Source organism: Schistocerca americana, chromosome 2, assembly GCF_021461395.2.
Source record: "Schistocerca americana isolate TAMUIC-IGC-003095 chromosome 2, iqSchAmer2.1, whole genome shotgun sequence".
NCBI lineage: Eukaryota > Metazoa > Arthropoda > Insecta > Orthoptera > Acrididae > Schistocerca > Schistocerca americana.
This window is the reverse complement of record NC_060120.1, coordinates 713,857,593-713,882,293: the sequence shown is the minus strand read 5'-3', so window position 1 is coordinate 713,882,293 and position 24,701 is coordinate 713,857,593. Positions and strand designations below refer to the sequence as shown.

The 24,701-nt window shown below is 38.2% G+C and overlaps 1 protein-coding gene across 10 annotated transcripts in view; it reads left to right on the top strand.

The window, feature by feature from the left end:
- The window catches only part of LOC124593758 (GMP synthase [glutamine-hydrolyzing]), a 179,963-nt gene that overhangs the window by 85,843 nt on the left and 69,419 nt on the right, over window positions 1-24,701 (top strand). For all 10 annotated transcript variants that reach the window (XM_047132103.1, XM_047132102.1, XM_047132104.1 and 7 more), the window contains one exon: window positions 12,086-12,237. In XM_047132103.1, coding sequence (XP_046988059.1) covers window positions 12,086-12,237 — 152 coding nt within the window. The remainder of the gene's footprint in view (window positions 1-12,085; window positions 12,238-24,701) is intronic.

Genomic DNA, 24,701 nt, shown 5'->3' with positions numbered 1-24,701 from the left:
CATAGTAATGAAAAACTGGAAAACCACACTTAATATTCAAACAAATTCAGATAACATCACTTCACAGCCAATACAGATTAAGCGTGGAATATACCAAGGAGACTCATTAAGTCCTTTCTGGTTCTGTCTTGCTCTGAACCCACTATCCAACATGCTAAATAATACAAATTGTGGATATAATATTACTGGAACATACCCACACAAAATCACACATTTGCTATACATGGATGATCTAAAACTACTGGCAGCAACCAATCAACAACTCAACCAATTACTAAAGATGACAGAAGTATTCAGCAATGATATAAATATGGCTTTTGGAACAGACAAATGTAAGAAAAATAGCATTGTCAAGGGAAAACACACTAAACAAGAAAATTACATATTGAATAACCACAGTGACTCCATAGATGCGATGGAAAAAACAGATGCCTATAAATATCTAGGATACAGACAAACATTAGGAATAGATAATACAAATATTAAAGAAGAACTAAAAGAAAAATATAGACAAAGGCTAACAAAAATACTGAAAACAGAATTGACAGCAAGAAACAAGACAAAAGCTATAAATACTTATGCTATACCAATATTGACCTACTCATTTGGAGTAGTGAAATGGAGTAACACAGACCTAGAAGCACTCAATACACTTACACGTTCACAATGCCACAAATATAGAATACATCACATATATTCAGCAACAGAAAGATTCACATTAAGCAGAAAGGAAGGAGGAAGGGGATTCATCGACATAAAAAACCTACATTATGGACAGGTAGTCAATTTAAGAAAATTCTTTCTAGAACGAGCAGAAACTAGCAAAATACACAAAGCAATCACTCACATAAATACATCGGCTACACCACTGCTATTTCATAACCACCTTTACAACCCTTTAGATCACGTAACATCAACAGATACGAAGAAAGTAAATTGGAAAAAGAAAACACTACATGGCAAGCACCCGTATCATCTAACACAGCCACACATCGATCAATACGTATCCAACACATGGCTAAGAAAAGGCAATATATACAGTGAGACGGAAGGATTCATGATTGCAATACAGGATCAAACAATAAACACCAGATATTACAGCAAGCATATTATTAAAGATCCCAATACCACAACAGATAAATGCAGACTTTGCAAACAACAAATAGAAACAGTAGATCACATCACAAGTGGATGTACAATACTAGCAAATACAGAATACCCCAGAAGACATGACAATGTAGCAAAAATAATACATCAGAAACTTGCCATATAACATAAACTAATAAAACGACACGTTCCCCCATACAAGTGTGCACCACAAAATGTACTGGAGAATGATGAATGCAAATTATACTGGAACAGAACCATTACAACAGATAAAACAACACCACATAACAAACCTGACATCATACTCACCAATAAAAAGAAGAAATTAACACAACTAATCGAAATATCCATACCCAATAAAACAAATATACAAAAGAAAACAGGAGAAAAAATTGAAAAATATATCCAACTGGCTGAGGAAGTCAAGGACATGTGGCATCAGAATAAAGTTGACATCATACCAATTATACTATCAACTACAGGAGTCATACCACACAATATCCACCATTACATCAATACAATACAGCTACATCCAAACTAATATATACAATTACAGAAATCCGTAATTATTGATACATGTTCAATTACCCAAAAGTTCCTAAATGCAATATAACATATACCGTACAGTTAAAAGGAAGTGACGCTTGATCAAGGTCCGCGTCACGTCCCATTTTTAACCAGACTTAACGTCTTAGAAAGTAAAGAAATAATAATAATAATAATAATAATCATTATTATTATGTGCCGATCATGGATGTATGTGTGTGTGTGTGTGTGTGTGTGTGTGTGTGTGAGAGTGAGTGACTGAGCACGTATTGGAGATTGGCTGAGGCGGCACAAACAAAGTGTAAAAAAAAGAAAATCCATGCATAATCTACATGTTTAGCTTGGGCTATAGCACTCCTCTTGTGAAGGTTAGTAAACACTGATGCGTTGTTGACTCATTGCCACAATTTGTTGTTGTAGAAACTCTGTGGCAGACTACTTCTAAATGTCATGTGAAGAACTGTGTCCACATCTAAGTTTTATTCAAGGAAAGCAGAAAGCTGAAAAATAGTCAATCTTCTGTGCAGCTGAAGGAACATACTGCATGTAAACGAAGCAAAGTTGCTTAAACCATTATTTACCATTGTTCATTTTTTGGGACACAAATATTTTATTTATTTCTACATAAGCAATAAAACTTTTAACTTTGATTGTTGTATCTAAAGGCTCAAATGATTGCTGCAGTGGCTGCAAATTGAAAAGAAATAATTTTTCTCTAATAAGCTTAATTTAGGAAAGGAACTAATTTGCCTATTTTCTATTTTCACTTTTTGCTGAGCTGTATGCCTGACAGTAATTTCTTTACAACAATGAATGTGATTTAGTTGTCTGAGTGTGTGTGCTATGAACATAAACTGATACCCATGCAAGATTCTGTATATTTCAGATTTCCTGAAGTAAGCGTAATATCAGTTTATTTTACACATGCCAATAGTGGGGCAATGGCAGGCTACATTATCACTCCTTTGTAGGTGTGCCTATCTGTACACACATGTTGAGATCTGCCCTCTTTTCATTGTATGAGTGTTTCTCCAGGGTAGGTAGTATAATGAAATATTCCCTCTCACGTTTTAAGATGCCAATTGGATAAAGACATGCTGCATGGCCTTACAATTGAAGAAGTACTAGCAGAACTGGTGATCCATAGAGTGAGCAAAGATGATGCTTATGACTTAAAATTGGTGATTATTCTCCTCAATGTATATGAAATAACATAAGAAGACATTGAAGAGAGTGCACTGAACAATGATTATATTGTACAAGATATAGCAGGTACTTCTAACCAGAAGGAATGAAGCTGAAGTTACCAATTTACCTCCAGAAGCTAATTGTATAAATGTGAACCAACATACGCAAACACTAATGACTCGAATTAGAGCAACGAAAATTGTTGCAGAATGTCTACCAAATATGACAGTGTGTCAGGTGTTGAGGAATTTTCTCCTGTGGAGTTAGTGAATATTATTACAGAACAAAGCAAAATCTTTGTTTGCCAACAGAACAACATACATTTTCTTCTAACCAAAGAAGAGCTAAAGTCCTTTGTAGGCTTACTGCTTCTGAGTAGGTATCATAAGCTTTCCCATGAGAGTATGTACTGCGAACAAGTGTTGATCTACTGGACAAGCAGATATCATTTTATAGGACGAGGACAAAATAAAAGAAGTAGTGGTGGACACTATTCATCCAGAGGACTGATATCCGCATAGTAAACACATGGTGTGCATATCAAACTGATAACCCAAATCAGAAGCTCTCACTTTTGAATGTTCAAAGGAGAATAGAGATGTAAATTTCAAAGAAAACAGGATCAATGCTGAAATACAGAGGATCTCAAGCAAGCAAACTGATGTGATGTCTAGTGAACAGAGATGTATGACTAGATCCAGGAAACCACATTATTGTGTCTAGTAAAACACAGAAGAGATGTGCATACTGCAAATAAAAAAAAAAGACAAAAATTTTTGATAGGTTCAAAATTGGTGTACATGACACATGCTTTGTTTCATTTCAGACTGAAGAGAGACAGTATAATATTACAAACAGTGTTTTTATTTTGTTCATGAAGTTTTTATAATTCTCTTCATTGTCATTAATACTTTGTTTGACAGCTGATTTTGCAACCATACCAAAAATGGAAAGTGTATAGTTTTTGAACTAAGATATAGAATTTTTTCAAAACACCTTTTTCTTTCATTTATCAGTCAAGGTGTCACACTAAAGTCAAAAAATGTTGAAAAGATAATAAAGTTTTGGCATGTAATGGGTTAAGCTCCTGAAGTAGTTTTTCGAAAAACGTTTTATTTGTAGCATAAAAAATAATATATCATGTACAGGGCTATTACAAATGATTGAAGCGATTTCACAGCTCTACAATAACTTTATTATTTGAGATATTTTCACAATGCTTTGCACACACATACAAAAACTCAAAAAGTTTTTTTAGGCATTCACAAATGTTCGATATGTGCTCCTTTAGTGATTTGGCAGACATCAAGCCGATAATCAAGTTCCTCCCACACTCGGCGCAGCATGTCCCCATCAATGAGTTCGAAAGCATCGTTGATGCGAGCTCGCAGTTCTGGCACGTTTCTTGGTAGAGGAGGTTTTGAACACTGAATCTTTCACATAACCCCGCAGAAAGAAATCGCATGGGGTTAAGTCGGGAGAGCGTGGAGGCCATGACATGAATTGCTGATCATGACCTCCACCACGACCGATCCATCGGTTTTCCAATCTCCTGTTTAAGAAATGCTGAACATCATGATGGAAGTGCGGTGGAGCACCATCCTGTTGAAAGATGAAGTCGGCGCTGTCGGTCTCCAGTTGTGGCATGAGCCAATTTTCCAGCATGTCCAGATACACGTGTCCTGTAACGTTTTTTTCGCAGAAGAAAAAGGGGCTGTAAACTTTAAGCCGTGAGATTGCACAAAACACGTTAACTTTTGGTGAATTCCGAATTTGCTGCACGAATGTGTGAGGATTCTCTACCGCCCAGATTCGCACACTGTGTCTGTTCACTTCACCATTAAGAAAAAATGTTGCTTCATCACTGAAAACAAGTTTCGAACTGAACGCATCCTCTTCCATGAGCTGTTGCAACCGCACCGAAAATTCAAAGCGTTTGACTTTGTCATCGGGTGTCAGGGCTTGTAGCAGTTGTAAACGGTAAGGCTTCAGCTTTACCCTTTTCCGTAAGATTTTCCAAACCGTCGGCTGTGGTACGTTTAGCTCCCTGCTTGCTTTATTCGTTGACTTCCGCGGGCTACACGTGAAACTTGCCCGCACGCGTTCAACCGTTTCTTCGCTCACTGCAGGCCGACCCGTTGATTTCCCATAACAGAGGCATCCAGAAGCTTTAAACTGTGCATACCATCACCGAATGGAGTTAGCAGTTGGTGGATCTTTGTTGAACTTCATCCTGAAGTGTCGTTGCACTGTTATGACTGACTGATGTGAGTGCATTTCAAGCACGACATACGCTTTCTCGGCTCCTGTCGCCATTTTGTCTCACTGCCCTCTCGAGCGCTCTGGCGGCAGAAACCTGAAGTGCGGCTTCAGCCGAACAAAACTTTGAGTTTTTCTATGAATCTGTAGTGTGTCGTGACCATATGTTAATGAGTGGAGCTACAGTGAATTTATGAAATCGCTTCAATCATTTGTAATAGCCCTGTATTTTGGATTTGTATGGTTTTTTTCTTTGTATGCAGTTGTTCTTGTGTGAAGGCAGGGAAACTATTGGTTAAACAAATTTGATTCATTCAAATTATATGTATCACTGCCTGATGGTATTTATTTTGTTATTGGTCATATTTATTACGATACCTGAAAGTTGAGTAACTCACTACCCATTGAAGAATTTGTATTGAATTAATTGTGCTGTTCTGTTCGGGTCTATACGACCCAAAATGGTTTTCCTTCTTGTTATATAAATATCAGTATAAAAATTTCGTGACCTTGTCTGAAAATGCAAGAGCAGTATGTGCTTAGAAAAGTTTTAATATATTTTAAGCTATTTCATCATAAACTCTAATAGTTGCATATATATCATTTGTTTCACAGTGACCAGACATAAATATGATTACTGTAACATCAAACACTTTCTGATTTTATATTATATTTTGTACTAATACTTATTCTCAGCATTCAACAGAGGGTCTGTGTCTACAATAATGGAATTGTCATTAGCACTTGTAAGCTGTTAGTTATCCATTGTTTCTGCTCAGTTTGAATTGAAATTTGAATTATCTGTCATTTGTGATCAGTCTGAATAGCGACATTATGGTGATTACACCGTTCACTGATGCTGAGTTGGAAGAATTAGTAAATACCTTAACAAGCGTAGGATCATGTCAGTAATGCAGCTGAAAGTGAGTGTTCTTGTGACAGTGACAACAGTCCACGGCTTGTTTGATATCAGTATGCAATCTTCTGTTTCAAAAAATGGGAATTCAGAATGACAGTTGCAACCAACAGCTTAGCACAACTTCTCACCTGCTTTGAACGTCATTGAGATTACCCCGGGAGTTACCAAATATTCAAGCAGCAGAATAATTGATGTTCATTTGAAGTAGTATTTTGTACAGCACTTAAGAATGAAATAGTTACAGGTTTCAAATATTAAGGGCCAACGAGTTTATGGTCAACAATGAACAAACATCGATGATTCTGTTTTTCATGCGTATGTAGGACACTTATTCCTTGAGTGTGTGTAATAATCACATCGGGAGTCCACAAAAAAATTGTGGGATAAGGGAATTGGGCAGAACATATTTCAAGCAACCATGTCCCTAGAAACAATCTGTAAAATACTGTGTGTTTTGCGATTCGATAAGATGATGACATACTGATAAACTTGCTGCAGTTTGTAGTATCTGGGAGAAGTGGTTTGAAGTCCTTCCTAAACTGTATTACACTGGAGAAAATGTGCCCATCGATAAGCAGTTAGTAGCATTCATAGGCTGCTGTCCATTCAAGCAGTACATCCCAAGCAAACTGACAAAATACTGGATCGAAGTATGGACTCTGTGTGACAGCAAATCTTCATATGTTCTGAAAGCCCAGTTTATACAGAGCAGAGCGTTACCAGAAAAAATCTGGGAATGAGAATAGTTGATGAGCTCCTCTCTGATTTGAAAGATCGGAAGGTAACATGTGGCAACTTTACAATCATAAAATTTGGGACAGCTGCTCCTGAAGAGAAAACTGACAATATTAGAAACCATATGGAAAAATAAACCAGAGCTTGCACAAAATATGACCAACAAGAAGGTCCATAACTTTTGATTTTATTTCACAAATGACTCTACAGTGGTCAATTATATTCCTAAGGGAAATGAGAATGTTGTAATTATGAGCACTCTCAACAATGATATGGAAATCAGTGACAGGGCTGATAAGAAGCCAAAAACGATTTTAGGCTATAATTCAGTCAAAGGATCTATAGAACATCTGATTAGACAACATGTACATATATGTTGTTTTTGTTCTTGTCTTCAGTCCAAAGACTGATTTGATACAGCTCCTCATGATGATTTATCTTGTGCAGAGCTCTTCCTCTCTGAGTAACTACTGCAACCTACATCATTTTGAACCTGCTTACTGTATTCATCTCTTGGTCTCCGTCTGTGACTTTTATCCCCTACGCTTCCCTCCAGTACTAAACTGGTGATCCCTTGATGCCTCAGAATGTGTCCTACCAACTGATCCCTTCTTCTAGTCAGATTGTGCTACAAAATTATCTTCTTCTCTATTACATTCAGTACCATCTCATTAGTTGCATGTCTACCCACCTGATCTGCAGCATTCTTCTGTAGCACCACATTTCAAAGGCTTCTCTTCTCTTCTTGTCTAAACTGTTTATTGTCCATGTTTCACTTTCATACATGGCTACACTCCACACAAATACTTTCAGAAAGGACTTCCTGACACTTAAATCTCTGTGTTAACAAATTTCTCTTCTTCATAAATGCTTTTCTTGCCGTTGCTAGTCTACGTTTTATATCCTCCCTGCTTCGACCATCATTAGTTATTTTGCTTCCCAAATAACAAAACTCATTTACTACTGCTAGCCGCAGTGGTCTAGCGGTTCTAGGCGCGCAGTCCGGAACCGCGCGACTGCTACGGTTGCAGGTTCGAATCCTGCCTCGGGCATGGATGTGTGTGATGTCCTTAGGTTAGTTAGGTTTAAGTAGTTCTAAGTTCTAGGGGACTGATGACCACAGATGTTAAGTCCCACAGTGCTCAGAGCCATTTGAACCATCATTTACTACTTTAAGTGTCTCATTTTCTAATCTTATTCCCTCGGCATCACCTGATGTAATTTGACTACATTCCATTATCCTCATTTTGCTTTTGTTGCTGTTCCTCTTATATCCTCCTTTTGAGGCACTGTCCATTCTGTTCACCTGCTCTTCCAAGTCCTTTGCTGTCTGTGACAGAATTACAATTTAATCGGCAAACCTCAATTTTCATTTCATCTCCCTTTACTTTAATTCCTACTCTGATTTTTTCTTTTGTTTCCTTTACTGCTTGCTCAATATACAGATTGAATAACATCGGGGATAGGCTACAACCCTGCCACATTCCCTTCCCAATCACTGCTTCTGTTTCATGCCTCTTGACTCGTTATAACTGCCATCTGGTTTCTGTACGAATTGTAAATTGCCTTTCACTCTCTATATTTGTCCCCTGCCTCCTTTTGAATTTGAAAGAGAGTATTCCAGTCAACATTGTCAAAAGCATTTCTGAAAGTCTACAAATGCTAGAAACATAGGTTTGTCCTTCCTTAACCTATCTTCTGTGAGAAGTCGTAGGGCCAGTATTGCCTCACATGTTCCTACATTTCTCTGAAATCCAAACTAATCTTCCCCGAGGTCGGCTTTAACAGTTTTTCCACTCTTCCGTAAAGGATTTGTGTTGGTATTTTGCAACCACGACTTATTAAATTGATAGTTCGGTAATTTTCACACCTGTCAGCACCTGCTTTCTTTGCAACTGGAATTATTATATTCTTCTTGAAGTCTGAGGGTATTTTGCCTGTCTCATACATCTTGCACGCCAGCTGGAATAGTTTAGTTATGGTTGGCTCTCCCAAGGCCATCAGTAGTTCCAATTGAATGTCACCTACTCCCAGTGTCTTATTTCGATTTAAGTCTTTCAGTGCTGTGTAAAATTCTTTGTGCAGTACCATGTCTCCCATTTCATCTTCATCTAAGTCCTCTTCCATTTCCATAATATTGCCTTCAACTACATCTCCCTTGTATAAATCCTCTATATACTTTTCCCACGTTTATATTTTCTCTTCTTTGCTTAGAACTGGTTTTCCATCTGAACTCTTGTTATTCATGCAGATTGTGTTGTATTTACTGGTTTGTATTGTATTTACTGTATTGTATTGTATTGTATTTTATGTTAACTGGGGGCCTAGAAACGATGGAGAGGCTCCGTCCCTGCTGCAGCCGCAGTGGTCCACAACCCGACGACAACAACCACAGTCCATTTCACCCCTCCGATCCCCTCTTTCAGGGTTATTGTGTCGTTCGGCCCCTACCTACGCGATTATGGGATCTGACATTTCACGCTCTGATCTGTGGAACACCAGTTTTGTTTCTCCTGATAATGATGTCCTCCTGAATAGTCCCCATGCGGAGATCTGAATGAGGGACTATTTTATCTCTAGAATATTTTACCCAAGAGTACACCATCATCATTTGACCATACAGTAGAGCTGCATGCCCTCAGGATAAATTACAACTGTAGTTTGCCCTGTGTAACATCATAGATTAAGGGTCGACCTGCGACAGCAATCGCACAACCTACGTACGGGCTGCTAGACGCCGTGCGTGCACGTGTTGCGTACGGGCCGCAAGGTGCCGCCACGAGCGCAACCGTATATAAGCACTGACGGAGTTCGGCCAGCTCTCATTTTGTTAGCATCTCATTTTTGCCTAGTCTCTTATTTGCTTAATTGCTTAGCTCTTATTTGTTTATGGCTCATGTTATTGTGCTCTCTTTCAGCCATTCTGATTGTTTTGGTTTACTCCCAATTGAGAAGTGCTCATTTTGGCATTTCACTTTTGCATATTTCTCATTTTGCTAATAATGTGATCCTTAGCTTTTTACAGTTGATTTGATTAACATAGTCTCATGCACTGTTTGTTCATTTCAGCCTCTTCATATTTTGATGTTCTTTAAATACTGTAATAATTATCGGAAGCATTTCTTCCCTTAAACTTGTGTAAAGTATTCTCGATGTAGAATTTTTTCTGTGACACAGGTGTAAGGTTTTGAATATAAATTATATACGAAACTGTGTTTTAAAAGGAATTAATTTTTTCAGTTTGCACTACATCAGACGACAGTTTTGTGATATGAGGGAGAAATTTGGGGGCCGAACCCAGGGAAATAGTCTTAAGTGATCCCCTTTAAAAATGAAAATTTGTGAGAGACTGAAAGACGCGACACTGCAGGCACTGAAAATTTATATATATGAAATTATACGTCACACCTGCTTTTAGCTATTTGCAGTAGCAGCACAGCAAGGCTGCTTTGGTTGATGTTACATGGCCAGATCAGGAACCATGCGTTTGTCTGGCCTCTCAACAGATACCCCTCCATTGCAGTTGCACCTACGGTACGGCTCTCTGCATCACTTAGGCATGGAAGCCTCCCCGCCAACGGCAAGGTCCATGGTTCATGCAAACAAAAAACCAGTAGATTGTCCGTGATATTTTTCTGCAGTGTTCTTGATGTTGCTGCTTATAAGGAATAAGTGTTGTGGAATTTGATTTTCCCTAATTGGAATGCAAGAAAATGGACTAGAAGGAGAATATTTTTGGAGGAACTTGAAAAGGCACTGGTAATAGAACACATAGCATCAAGGAAGCATTTTCCAAGAGCAGCAGATTCTATAAGAATGGTCAGGAGCATCCTACACCCTGAATGAGTGGCAGGTGTGCTCATATCATTAACAACAGAAACCCTATTAAACAAGCATGCTGTAAGTTCTGTCCTTCAAGCAAAGACAATAAAACAAGTATGTTGTGCGGAAAGTGTAATACACACACAAAACAAATGTGTTGTGTGGAAAGCATAATAAACATATATGAAAAACACACATTATCAACTTCTGGTCCAAACTGCAGTGAGTAAGAAGCAAAGAGTGTCATATGGGTGGATGTTGGGAATGACTTTTTGATGGAACTGTCTGTTGTTTTGAATTTGCACTGTGTGTATATTAAAATAATACATTTTCTTTGGTGACGCTCTATGTATTGTTGTTATTATTATTATTATTATTATTATTATCATCATCATCATCATCATCATCATCATCATCATCATCATCATCATCATCATTGTCACCTCCACCACCACTGCCAATATTATTAATAATATAATGTAATACAACAAAAGTGTTGATGGCTTACTACTAATATGTGTGATATTGACCCGAACAGTACATTTGTATAGTAAAAGTGAATGGAACAGGATGGTTAAGAGTGTGAAGTGTGATTATTAATCTATGGGGGAGCAGAAATTGGTAGTCTGAAATTGTCATATTTTGAAATGCATTCCTCAGCCTCAGTATTTTGAAATGACCTTCAAGAAATCAAGATTATCATGCCCATGTCTTTATGATTTTTTATAAGGCATAAATATCTTTCTCACCATTAGAGATTCATTTATCAGTCTTCTGTATGATTTGAAAGTGTCGTTGCAAATAATATCTGAATACGTTACGGTGTACTTACACTAAGTGCACTGCATGGAACACATTCTGCCAGTTGTTGGTACATGAAAGAAGGAGTTGTGTGCCATGCAGAGCTGTGGGTCTAGTGATTTCTGCTGTTCACCACTAGATTGCAATGACATCGTTTTCAGTTGACTATCTCTTCATAGTTCTGGCAATCTGCCAAAAAATATTTATAAATTATAAACACAAATTTTCCTTATCAATCATGCTACCTGTCGATAAAAATAGTATCAAAATCTAAGAACTGAGCAGTGTACTTCAATTTATATACTCAAAGATAAAACTACAGTGACATAATAATTGCAATAAATGTACTATTGTGCATCTGCTTGACAAATGTACAGTGGACAGTGGGCAGTGGAAGATTCAGAGTGATTACATTGTGATGGTTCTACAAACTGAATTTTGTTGCAACATCGTAACAGTGGGGTGAATGTGAAATTTGGAAGATTGTGGAAATAATGTACTTGATGAAAAGTGAATGACATTTAAAAAAGTACGAGAAAGTTGAAAGTACTGACATAAATTAATTGTTTCTACAAATGTTTAATTTTTCTGAATGAAGACAAGTAAACTGTCACTGTCACCTAAGCAAGTCAATTTTTGCAATGAGTCTAAATTTACAAACACTTCTTAAATTCTAAATATAACGGATATGCTCTAATTGCTTTCCAGTCATCAATGCTAGCCATCAGTTTCTACATGGGACAACGACAATTCCAATGGATAAGAAGGATCCTACCTCAAGAACTCGAATTACAAAAATGCTTTGCATGACCTCAAACCCTGAAGAGAAAAGGAAAATCATTGGTGATATTTTTGTGAAAGTGAGTTTCAATTTTTATCTTTGTTCTATTAATGCCTTCGGCATAACGTGAAAGTCTTCCTTGTTTTGTCCTGCAACTCCTGGTTCTGTTGTCTTCTTTTAAATTTCGTAAAGTATCCTGCTTTAAGTTAATTAGCATATATTTGGGTTTATTGTTAGTTTATTGAGGGAGCTTGTGTGATGTTTGGTGTTTTATATTATTATTTTAGACATGGAGCTAAAACATTAGCACTTGAAACTATCTGAAATTAATTAATTAATTAGTCTTCAATCATTCATGGATCATTTCACAACGTTATCTGAATTGTCAAGGTACAGGGGTTGGTGAAATGATTCATCAGATTTAAAAGCACTGTTTACATGTGTATACACTCACCATGTTTCTGAACATTTAACAAATGTTGTGTGTGTGCACCCTTGGTCACCCGGCATACATCCAAACTGAAATCCCATTTCTGTCGGTATGTTCACAGAGATGTTACCATCAATGTCCACCACAGCAACAGTAATGCATTGCTGCAGTTGTTGTAGCATTGTTGGGATTGGGGGTACATACACTTTACAGGAAGAAATCTCATGGCATGAGGTCTGGTTACCTGAGGGGACCATGGCAACACAGGAACTTCCACTGGACCAATACACCGTATCCAGTGATGTGGCAGTTCACTGTTGTGTAAAGTGCAGAGAATTGTGCTCCAGAGGAGGACCTTCACCTTGTTCAGACAGGGAAGTTGTGAAGTCAGCTCCAGTGAGCTGTGGCAACAACCACACTGCAACATATCCAGGGCCACTGAACTTGTCACTGCCCACTTGATGAAGAAAAAGGGGCCTTACACCTTTATCTTGGATATGGCATAAAAGACATTTACATTTGGTGAATCCCTTTCAAATACCACAGGGAAATGTTGCAATTCAGTAATTCACAGTCTCACATTGTGGCAATTCGTGTTTCCCAACACATGGAAAGTCATCTCATCATTGAATATCAATGTCTGCGCAAAGTTGTCATCGTCATCGTGAACATCGTCATGATCTTCCATAGCTTGCAGCATTCGGGCAAAATTCCAATCAGAGGGCATAAACATTTGGCATCAGATGTTGTAACAGTGGCAAATGGTAGGGTTTCAAATGTATATGCTGCTGCAAAACACTCCACACTCTTTCCTGTGGAATGTGCTATTCACAACTACCACAAAAGGTTCACTTTCGTCATTTGGGCAAAAAGTTCTGTCTCAGTACTCAATGATTTTCTCTGAGGCATGCAGTTACCTCATGCTTTTCCCTTTACACAGACAACCAGTGTCATGAAACTAGCAAAACCAACACAAAATGCTCTGGTGACACAATGCAGCTCTCTCGTATTTGTGTATGAATGCATGCTGAACACTCGTAACCAATGACCACATCACATATTCTGACACACAGAAATTCTTCTGCTGCGTGGCCACCGTCTTGTAGAGTGCCGTCACAGGCTTACAATCTAGTGTGCATGTGACCCAAGAGGCAGGCTTTTTAAATTTGGTGGGTGCATCTATCTTTTAATTTATCACATGTCTTAGTATGTCATATACTTTCCAATAAATAGTTCTTTCAAACCAGACAAATCTTTAGGCTAACCCAGTACAGAGTCCATAACATGCTTTGTGAGGATACGACAGGTGGTATATGAGGATAGGATAGATGGTCAACATGGCCTTGCTGTACTTGGTCATCATTTACCATGACTCCATATTAATGCTCTTCGTAACAGATGCCATTGCCATTTTTAAAATCAGTGCAAGTGTTTGAGAAATTATCTGATGTGAATACCAGAAATATTTAAAGATCATTACCATGTTGTCTTTTGTATATTGTTGACATAAGTAACCACCCATTAAAATTTTCAAACAATTATATTGTTTTAGCATTTTTCATCTGAAAGGTAGTGTGGTTTCGTCAAGCATGATGTTTTGTTTGAGTTCATGGGACATTTACAGTGTCACAAAAATGTAACTGAACTGAGAATATATTTTCTGGTTTGCATAGATTAGGTATGATTTCATAGTATCCAATGTCTCATCTGTTAACTTTTAGTGACAAATGTGAACAAAGCATGAAATTGGTCTTCAGTTATCAAAAAATTTCACTAAGTAACAATTTCATAACAGAGAAAAACTGCATAATATTTTTGTAACAATGTAGAGAGAGCTTTTCTCTGTAATTGTGATGATTTAGAATGTTTAGAGACAGAACAACTTGTCATGTGTGTTTCATATTTTTGCATGAGTTGAGTTGCTTCCAGAGGTTTCCATTCCAAAATATGACACAGAAACTTACAACAGTTACAATATTCATGTTATATTGAGAATTGCATGCACTTTTCACTTTTTTTCGAGTTGTATGCACATTGAATATATTGAAATATGTGATGTTTAGGATTTGAACTCAGGTTTGTACTGGAAAATCTAAACTTTTCATCAATTAGTAAGTAGTTTGCAAAAAGTCATTGCTTAACAGTTTAGAATGCTCACTAAAATACTGTGCAGATCATCACTTCTAGTTCACTAAATTTTTACAACTGTGACTGCATAATATGCCATGTGGAATTTATACCCAACGAAATAACATCTCGATTCTCACAAAAGAACTGGAAATTTCTCTAGATGTCATTCATAAATTATCTGTTACACAGTTTTAATGAAAATGTGTAGAGCTCCGTGATACTAGACCACACCATAGGAACAACCACAGATTCCTGCTGATATGCATGAAATTCTGCTCCCAGTGCCCAAAGCTTGTGAAATATCTCTTTTTTTCTGATAGGCCAAATAACACAGTAGCCAATCAGCTTCATCTTCAGATTCACATAAACCTGTACTCTGCCTGTTTAGACCAACCCCAGTTCCAAAATCAATTTACAGTGTACTTACCAAATAATGCATTCACAAAGCTCAGTCCAATTACCCCATATTTAATTGACTGAAGTAAGTATTATATTTCTATATCTCACAACAATGGGTTGCTGCTTTACAATTATCATTTTTCCCCATGTACATGTCGCACCAAGCCAACACAGTTCGATTCCCATTCTTTCAAACTTAGTTCTTCATAATTTCAATGATTCATACTTCACATTAATTCCCTTGTTCACTCAAACAACATATCAAGTGAAAACAATATCAGCCAGCAGTCTGTAAATAACATTACTGTGTAAATTTTAAGAGTTCACCAAAAAATTATTTACTCCATTGTTTAATGATCAGGTATGTAGTTAAAAGCTCTGTACCAACTTTCACTCAAAGCATATTAATGTGCCAGGAAGCTGTTTATAACAGAAAATCATAAATTTTGCATTTCAGCCAAATTTTGGATGTCAAAAGTTACTGTTGAAATTCAGTGTTTGCTAGTATCATTACAGAAGGTTATACCAACTTTACAGCAGTTGGGTTATGAGTAGTTTCTTCAGTAATGCTTAATAATGTAGACTCAACAGTTAAAAAAACCTGGGCCACTGTAGACAAAACAGTAGGAAAGTAAGGCCATGTGACAATAGGAGCATAAAAACCAGAGCAAGGCGTGATGTCAGACAAATGAAGTGGGTCATTGATTCAGAAAATAAGAGATATTCAACACTTAATTTGTTTTCACCTATGCCCATGTGCTAAACATTGCTAACTTTATAACACAAGTCATGGTCCTAAATGAATGTTCGAATCACAGCAACAGATATGAGTCCCAGAGGCTATAAAATGTTTAAGAATGTGCTTACAAGGGCTCACTATCCACCATTCATACTTAACTGAATGAAAGACTTATTTTTCAAGTTTTTTTTCTTCCTTTTTTTTTCTAAAATTACTCATATTCATCTTTTGCAACTTCAAATGGTAACATTGCTTATTTCGAATTAATATGAAAGCCACATAATTACCTTCCATAAAACTGTGATTCCCAACCATAAGTTTCAGTGCTAGGGCAACAATATCTTTTCTGTTTCCTTCTTCATTCTGTATTTCCCTGTGTACGAATTCACTAAAATGGAAATGGCAGCAAAATTTCAGACAGTGTTTACCCAAGTTATGAAACTGAGCATGAGCGTAATGAAATAGCAGGCCTCACTGCATATTGGTTTAACTGGATTTCAAATATTTTTCTTTAGGTAGTTAAATTTGCGAGAAATATGGTGCATTATGTTAGAGAAAATATCATACCACAAAAGCAATTTTGGAGAGCCACTCTCATAAGTTAGAACTAAACAGGAAACCTTCGCCAGTTCAGCATAAGAAGTTCTACAAGTTTGTGTAGCTACAGCTAATAGTTATTATCCCTAAGCGAAGCAGCAGTGATGACTGCCTGCAAACAGCAACTAAAGCTCTCATGAATGGACAGTATTGTCAGATTAGTAACGCAACATTACTGGATCACCTACATGTCAGAAAATAATAACTGTAATATATGAAGTCAATTGCGGACATCTGGAAATAAATTATGTCCACAATTCAAAGGAATTAATACTTCCACATCTTGATTAAAGAGATAAGTGCAATTTTTGGGTATTTAGTTTGGTATATTTTGTTAAATACAAACAAAACATCATGGTAAAAGCAGGAAAACAGTGAAAATACCTTGATTTGCTGTGTCTTCCTGTCACAGTTCTAGTTAGGCAAAATGATGTAACAGAAGGCACTATTAATAGCCTAGAAATCTCATCTGTCGTATGTGCCGAGATATTATTCCATTTTCCATTCTCATGACCAAAATGCTTGCGTAGGAAAAAGTACAATCCCCCCCATGAACCATGGACCTTGCCATTGGTGGGGAGGCTTGTGTGCCTCAGTGATGCAAAGACCCGTACCGTAGGTGCAACCACAACAGAGGGGTATCTGTTGAGAAGCCAGAAAAACATGGTTCCTGAAGAGGGGCAGCAGCCTTTTCAGTAGTTGCGGGGGCAACAGTCTGGATGATAGTCTGATCTGGTCTTGTAACACTAACCAAAACGGCCTTGCTGTGCTGGTACTGCAAACAGCTGAAAGCAAGGGGAAACTACAGCCGTAATTTTTCCCGAGGGCATGCACCTGTACTGTATGGTTAAATGGTGATGGTGTTCTCTTGGATAAAATATTTTGGAGGTAGTCCCCCATTCACATCTCCGGGCAGGGTTACTCAGGAGGACGTCATTATCAAGACAAAGAAATCTGACATTCTACAGATGGGAGCGTGGAATGTCAGATCCCTTAATCCGACAGGTAGGTTAGAAAATTTAAAAAGGGAAATTAATTGGTTAAAGTTAGATATAGTGGGAATTAGTGAAGTTTGGTGGCAGGAGGAATGAGACTTCTGGTTAGGTGAATACAGGGTTATAAATACAAAATCAAATAGGGGTAATGCAGAGTAGGTTTAATAGTGAATAAAAAAATAGGAGTGCGGGCAAGCTACTACAAACAGCCTAGTAAACACATTATTGTGGCCAAGATAGACACGAAGCCCACGCCTACTACAGTAGTACAAGTTTATATGCCAACTAGCTCTGCAGATGACGAAGAGATTGATGAAATATATGATGAGATAAAAGAAATTTTTCAGATAGTGAAGGGAGACGAAAATTTGATAGTCATGGGTGACTAGAATTCGATAGTAGGAAAAGGAAGAGAAGGAAACATAGTAGGTGAATATGGAATGGGGGGTAAGAAATGAAAGAGGAAGCCGCCTGGTAGAATTTTGCACAGAGCATAACCTAATCATAGCTAACACTTGGTTTAAGAATCATAAAAGAAGGTTGTATACATGGAAGAAGCCTAGAGATACTGGAAGGTCTCAGATAGATTATATAATGGTAAGACAGAGATTTAGGAACCAGGTTTCAAATTGTAAGACATTTCCAGGGGCAGATGTGGACTCTGACCACAATCTATTGGTTATGAACTGTAGCTTAAAAACTGAAGAAACTGCAAAAAGGAATTTGAGGAGATGGGACCTGGATAAACTGAAAGAACGAGAGGTTGTACAGAGTTTCAGGGAGAGCATAAGGGAACAATTGACAGGAATGGGGGAAAGAAATACAGTAGAAGAGGAATGGGTAGTATTGAGGGATGAAGTAGTGAAGGCAGCAGAGGATCAAGTAGGTAAAAAGATGAGGGCTACTAGAAATCCTTGGGTAACAGAAGAAATATTGAATTTAATTGATGAAAGGAGAAAATACAAAAATGCAGTAAATGAAGCAGATAAAAAGGAATACAAATGTCTCCAAAATGAGACTGACAGGAAGTGCAAAATGGCTAAGCAGGTATGGCTAGAGGACAAATGTAAGGATGTAGAGGTGCACATATCACTAGGGGTAAGATAGATACTGCCTGCAGGAAAATTTGAGAGACCTTTGGAGAAAAGAGCACCACTTGTATGAATATCAAAAGCTCAGATGGAAACCCAGTTCTAATCAAAGAAGGGAAAGCAGAAAGGTGGAAGGAGTACATAGAGGGTCTATACAAGGGTGATGTACTTCAGGACAATATAATGCAAATGGAAGAGGATGTAGATGAAGATGAAATGGGAGATATGGTACTGCGCGAATAGTTTGACAGAGCACTGAAAGACCTAAGTTGACCTAAGGCCTCAGGAGTATAGAACATTCTGTTAGAACTACTGATAGCCTTGGGCGAGCCAGGCCTAACAAAACTCTACCATCTGGTGAGCAAGATGTATGAGACAGGCGAAATACCCTCAGATTTCAAGAAGAATATAATAATTCCAATCCCAAAGAAAACAGGTGTTGACAGGTGTGAAAATTACCAAACTATCAGTTTAATAAGTCATGGCTGCAAAATACTAATGCGAATACTTCACAAACAAATGGAAAAACTGGTAGAAGCTGACCTTGGGGAAGATCAGTTTGGATTCCTTAAATATGTTGGAACACGTGAGGCAATACTGACCCTACGACTTACCTTAGAAAATAGATTAAGCAATGGCAAACCTACGTTTCTAGCATTTGTAAACTCAGAGAAAGCTTTTGACAATGTTGACTGGAATACTCTCTTTCAAATTCTAAGGGTGGCAGGGGTAAAATACAGGGAGTGAAAGGCTATTTACAATTTGTACAGAGACCAGATGGCAGTTATAAGGGTCGAGGGGTATGAAAAGGAAGCAGTGGTTGGGAAGGGAGTGAGACAGGGTTGTAGCCTATCCCCCAATGTTATTCAATCTGTATATTGAGCAAGCAGTAAAGGAAACAAAAGAAAAATTCAGAGTAGGGTCGAAGTAGGGAGGATATAAAATGTAGACTGGCAGTGGCAAGGAAAGTGTTTCTGAAGAAGAGAAATTTGTTAACATCGAGTATAGATTTAAGTGTCAGGAAGTCGTTTCTGAAAGTACAGGGTTATTACAAATGATTGAAGCGATTTCACAGCTCTACAATAACTTTATTATTTGAGATATTTTCACAATGCTTTGCACACACATACAAAAACTCAAAAAGTTTTTTTTAGGCATTCACAAATGTTCGATATGTGCTCCTTTAGTGATTTGGCAGACATCAAGCCGATAATCAAGTTCCTCCCACACTCGGCGCAGCATGTCCCCATCAATGGGTTCGAAAGCATCGTTGATGCGAGCTCGCAGTTCTGGCACGTTTCTTGGTAGAGGAGGTTTTGAACACTGAATCTTTCACATAACCCCACAGAAAGAAATCGCATGGGGTTAAGTCGGGAGAGCATGGAGGCCATGACATGAATTGCTGATCATGATCTCCACCACAACCGATCCATCGGTTTTCCGATCTCCTGTTTAAGAAATGCCGAACATCATGATGGAAGTGCGGTGGAGCACCATCCTGTTGACCGTCGGCTGTGGTACGTTTAGCTCCCTGCTTGCTTTATTCGTCGACTTCCGCGGGCTACGTGTGAAACTTGCTCTCGCGCGTTCAACCGTTTCTTCGCTCACTGCAGGCCGACCCGTTGATTTCCCCTTACAGAGGCATCCAGAAACTTTAAACTGCGCATACCATCGCCAAATGGAGTTAGCAGTTGGTGGATCTTTGTTGAACTTCGTCCTGAAGTGTCGTTGCACTGTTATGACTGACTGATGTGAGTGCATTTCAAGCACGACATACGCTTTCTCGGCTCCTGTCGCCATTTTGTCTCACTGCCCTCTCGAGCGCTCTGGCGGCAGGAACCTGAAGTGCGGCTTCAGCCGAACAAAACTTTGAGTTTTTCTATGAATCTGTAGTGTGTCGTGACCATATGTCAATGAGTGGAGCTACAGTGAATTTATGAAATCGCTTCAATCATTTGTAATAGCCCTGTATTTGTATGGAGTGTAGCCATGTATGGAAGTGAAACATGAACGATAAATAGTTTGGACAAGAAGAGAATAGAAGCTTTTGAAATGTGGTGTTTCAGAAGAATGCTAAAGATTATGTGGGTAGATCAAATAACTAACGAGGGGGTATTGAATAGAATTGGGGAGAAGAGAAATTTGTGGCACAACTTGACTAGAAAAAGGGATCGATTGGTAGGGCATGTTCTGAGGCATCAAGAGATCACCAATTTAGTATTGGAGGGCAGCGTGGAGGGTAAAAATCGTAGAGGGAGGCCAATAGATGAATACACTAAGCAGATTCAGAAGGATGTAGGTTGCAGTAGGTTCTGGGAGATGAAGAAGCTTGCACAGGATAGATTAGCATGGAGAGCTGCATAAATGCAGTCTCTGGACTGGAGACCACAACAACAACAGGATCTAGTACAATGGTGCCACTGTGGAATACAGTTCCACAATCCTCTCTATGCAAAAAAAGAAAAAAAAAAAAGAATAATTGTTTCTTCATGAGGTTCATAATAATATTGATGTTTGCATCATACACAGTTATTTTTGGATGTATATCGTGTGACTGTGTCTATGATTATTCAGAAACAAATTAACAAAATATTTACTCCCCCTAAAAGGAAAAACCAGAAGGAGAAAATGAGGAATATGATGGCAAGATGAGCTGAAATTGTGTGGTGAATCACCAAGGCAACAGCAGTATGGGACTCAGAACAGTGGAGGAAATAAAGAGAGGCCTTCAAAAAGTAGTGGAGAAATAGTTACTAGCAAGAAACATAACAGATAAACATAGACAAACGAACGAACTCACCACTGGATGTCATTACTAATGTCCAGGCTAGAGATGTCAAAGAGGTTTATGACTTACAAAAGACCTAGCATATTGAGCTGATGTTGATTTCTCTCTCGTCATGCTTGTGAAGGTGTTTAAAATGATCAGGGTTGCCACAGGTTCTGAAAATCAGGGAATATCAAGGAATTTCAAACACGCCAAGCAAATAAGGGGAATATCAGGGAAATTTGAAAAAATAAAATTGGAATAATCTCATTTTTGTCTCAGTAGATGAAATGGTTTGTTTACTGAGGTGGTGTGCATCATCGTTGGCTGGGTCCAGCTGAGTACACCACTTCCCTGCTTCATCATTACTATTGCTTTCATTACTACTGCTTCTCCCCTTCCTACCATTCCTCTCAGCTTGCAGATAGTGCTGTCACCACTTCTTGCCACTAGTCTAGCAGCTGCCGACAGGAGTCAGGGAGCCATGAGGAGTAGTTTTTTTCTTATCTTATTCTGAAAGACCATAGACACAGCTGCCAGGGATGGCAGTCGTGTGTTCACGAGTTGTGTTTGAGTGGTTGTGTGAATGTGTGTGCTCTCGTTTTCTGACAAAAGCTATGGATGAAAATTGAGTCGTGAGAGTGTGATTGTTTTTTTGTGTGCCTGTCTGAGGCTCAGCAATCATCTTTATGGTGAGTTGCTACCTGTCCTCATTATTATTTATTCTCAGAATACTTGAACAAGTTATCTGTTGCATGGATTGATCACCTTGTTCTCATTTCATGCTGTCTGTGGCTCACGATTAGCTGGCCGCACGAGTGGATTTCCATAATGGGCCAAAACCACAGACCGTTTCTGCAGGTGGATCAGGCTTCCCGATCTGAAGCCATTCGGTTCCCACTAATGTGCAGGCCCTACACATTGGATGTAGTCTCACCGATCTGCCTGCAGTCCAAATTTGTTTGTATGAGGCGTAATGAAGTGAATATTCATGGTTTATCCATGGACCCAGGACTGCAGTGCTCCTGAGCAGGCCATAGGCGATGGATTTCAGGAATTGCAACTGTCTCACCACAAGAATGTTACACAGTGTGGTGTTCTATAGGCATTTTATTTGTTCTAGCACATTTTGGTACTTAAAAAGTAGTTTATATGTTAGAAGGTGTAGACAATAAGAGGAAAAAAATTGTCAGTCGCTGGCGGTTTGTATGCTATGTACTCATATATTTCTCAAAAGAAAAATCACAAAATACCTGTAAAATAATAGACGTAACACAGTGGGTAACAACGACAATAACAAAATAGAACCAAAATTTTATTGGTGGTCGGTCACCTACAGTGTTGGTTTACACAATTCTTCCCTGCCTTATACACTTCTTTCAAGAGGCCTACTTTTTTCTGAGGTTATTTCTGAAATCAGTGAAGGTATTTTAAATATGTCTTGTGACTCCGAGGAAATGTGTGTTTTTTCCACCAAATGTGTTTCGTTTTATTGAAATAATGGTCTTAACGAAACACACATACCATTTGGATTGCTTTCTCCATCTAAAAACAGTTCATTACAAAAGATGTTGATGTTAGTGCTTAAGAGTTTTTCTCACATCAGGAAATGCCGCCTGCTTGCAAGGTGTTTTTTAAATATAGATATTTCCTCGTTTACACTATTGTTTCTTGTACGATAGCTGTAAAGACAGATTGTCAACTTACGTCTTAATTTACCCTTGAGATCTCTAAATTTGTCAGGGAAAACTGCTAAAACATGTCTGGAAATCAGGGAATTTTCTTGGGGAAACTTATGGCAACCTTTAATCACTAGGTCTGTTTTCCAATGTGAGCCAAGTTGCAGCTGAACAAGATTCAACAAACATACTCTGTAGATGAATGATTTGATGTAAATGTGTATCACATATCTGACAAATTTATGAGCTTTTCGGTATAATGCACTTGCACGACAGTAATTAAGGAGCAGTAACGTTTATTCTCAAAGGCTATCAACATTCACCCCAAGGATGATTATTGAAACAGGAGGTACCTGTGTATTTGGAACTGTACCTATTTCCAGTACATTTCTCTTTTTCCGTTTGTTTATGAATTCAGCGTTGGAGACTTGAGTGTTATAATGGTTCATATTCTCGAAATGGCATTCAATAATTAGACCAAACAAATATTCACTGTGTTTTACTGTCATCATTATTACTCACTAATTATACAAAACGACAACATAAACCCTGTATGAAAGTCACCTTGCCTTGGGAACAGGAATCTTACCGCTTTAGTTCCATTTGCAACAGGTGGTTTGCCAGACAGACGTTTTCTCTTTGCAAAACCTCCTGGTCCTAATGCAAACACAATCTTGATATTCAGTGGTGATGAGATATGCACAGCAGATTAAAAAAAGAAAAACACAAAAAATATTGTGGCCTAAGCACTGGAACTTGCGGTGGGGAATCACAATTTAACTATTGAATTTCTTGCAAATGAAAATTCACTAATGGAATAAGGTACGCACAAATTCTAACTAACTGGATTACTACCATAAAAATAAACTTATGGTATCTTAATTGATCACAAAATATAAATAAATTAAAAATGTTGCTTTACAATGTTGAACATAGTTTCGCTAGAAGCTACTGCACATCAGACGGAGTTCCAGGAAGAGAATGAAATTAACTGCTCGTGTGTTCTAACATAGTACCAAATGGTTGTTTCACCTATTAATTACCTAAGGTAGCTGATTGTTTGTTAGATGGAGTAATAAATGAGCCCTGGATCTGAGCATCTGCCAATAGACTGCAAGTACGTATCCTAACTACTTACGGGGATTCTCATATCTGACAACCTAACATGCCGATGCGACATTCATGCTCACGATAATCCATCTTGCCATGTGAGTTGAGTGGTGTCAAGGTGACAGGCTATGTACCAGTACAGCATTTGTAATGATCTGTTACTCAGGACTGCCGATGGAGGAGGACCCAGCGCTGTCATTTATGATCTGTCTAGTTGTACTCCTTGATAAGGTGTTCACTCTCAGCTGCCACAGAATTGCCTCGGTATTCTGCCTTTTCAAAGCTCTCTAAGCATTATTTTCCCTTCAAAAAGTTTCAAGAACATGATGTGTTAAACACATCTCCAACATTCGTATGATGTCATAGAGCTGTTGACTAATGTCTGTACCTTCAGTTAAATAGCTATCATCGGTACAGAGTCTGCAAGAAAGCAGAAAGGCTGGGCAAGGGGCTAGTTTCTCAAGCTCCCAGCACTTCCAACAGTTCTCCACTGTGTTGACTGTTTTTGGAAGAATACCCACAGTCGGCAGATATTGTCACAGAGACAGATTCGGCACATCATGGGTGCCTACTCCAGACGAACCAATGTGTTGTTTCCTGAATCAA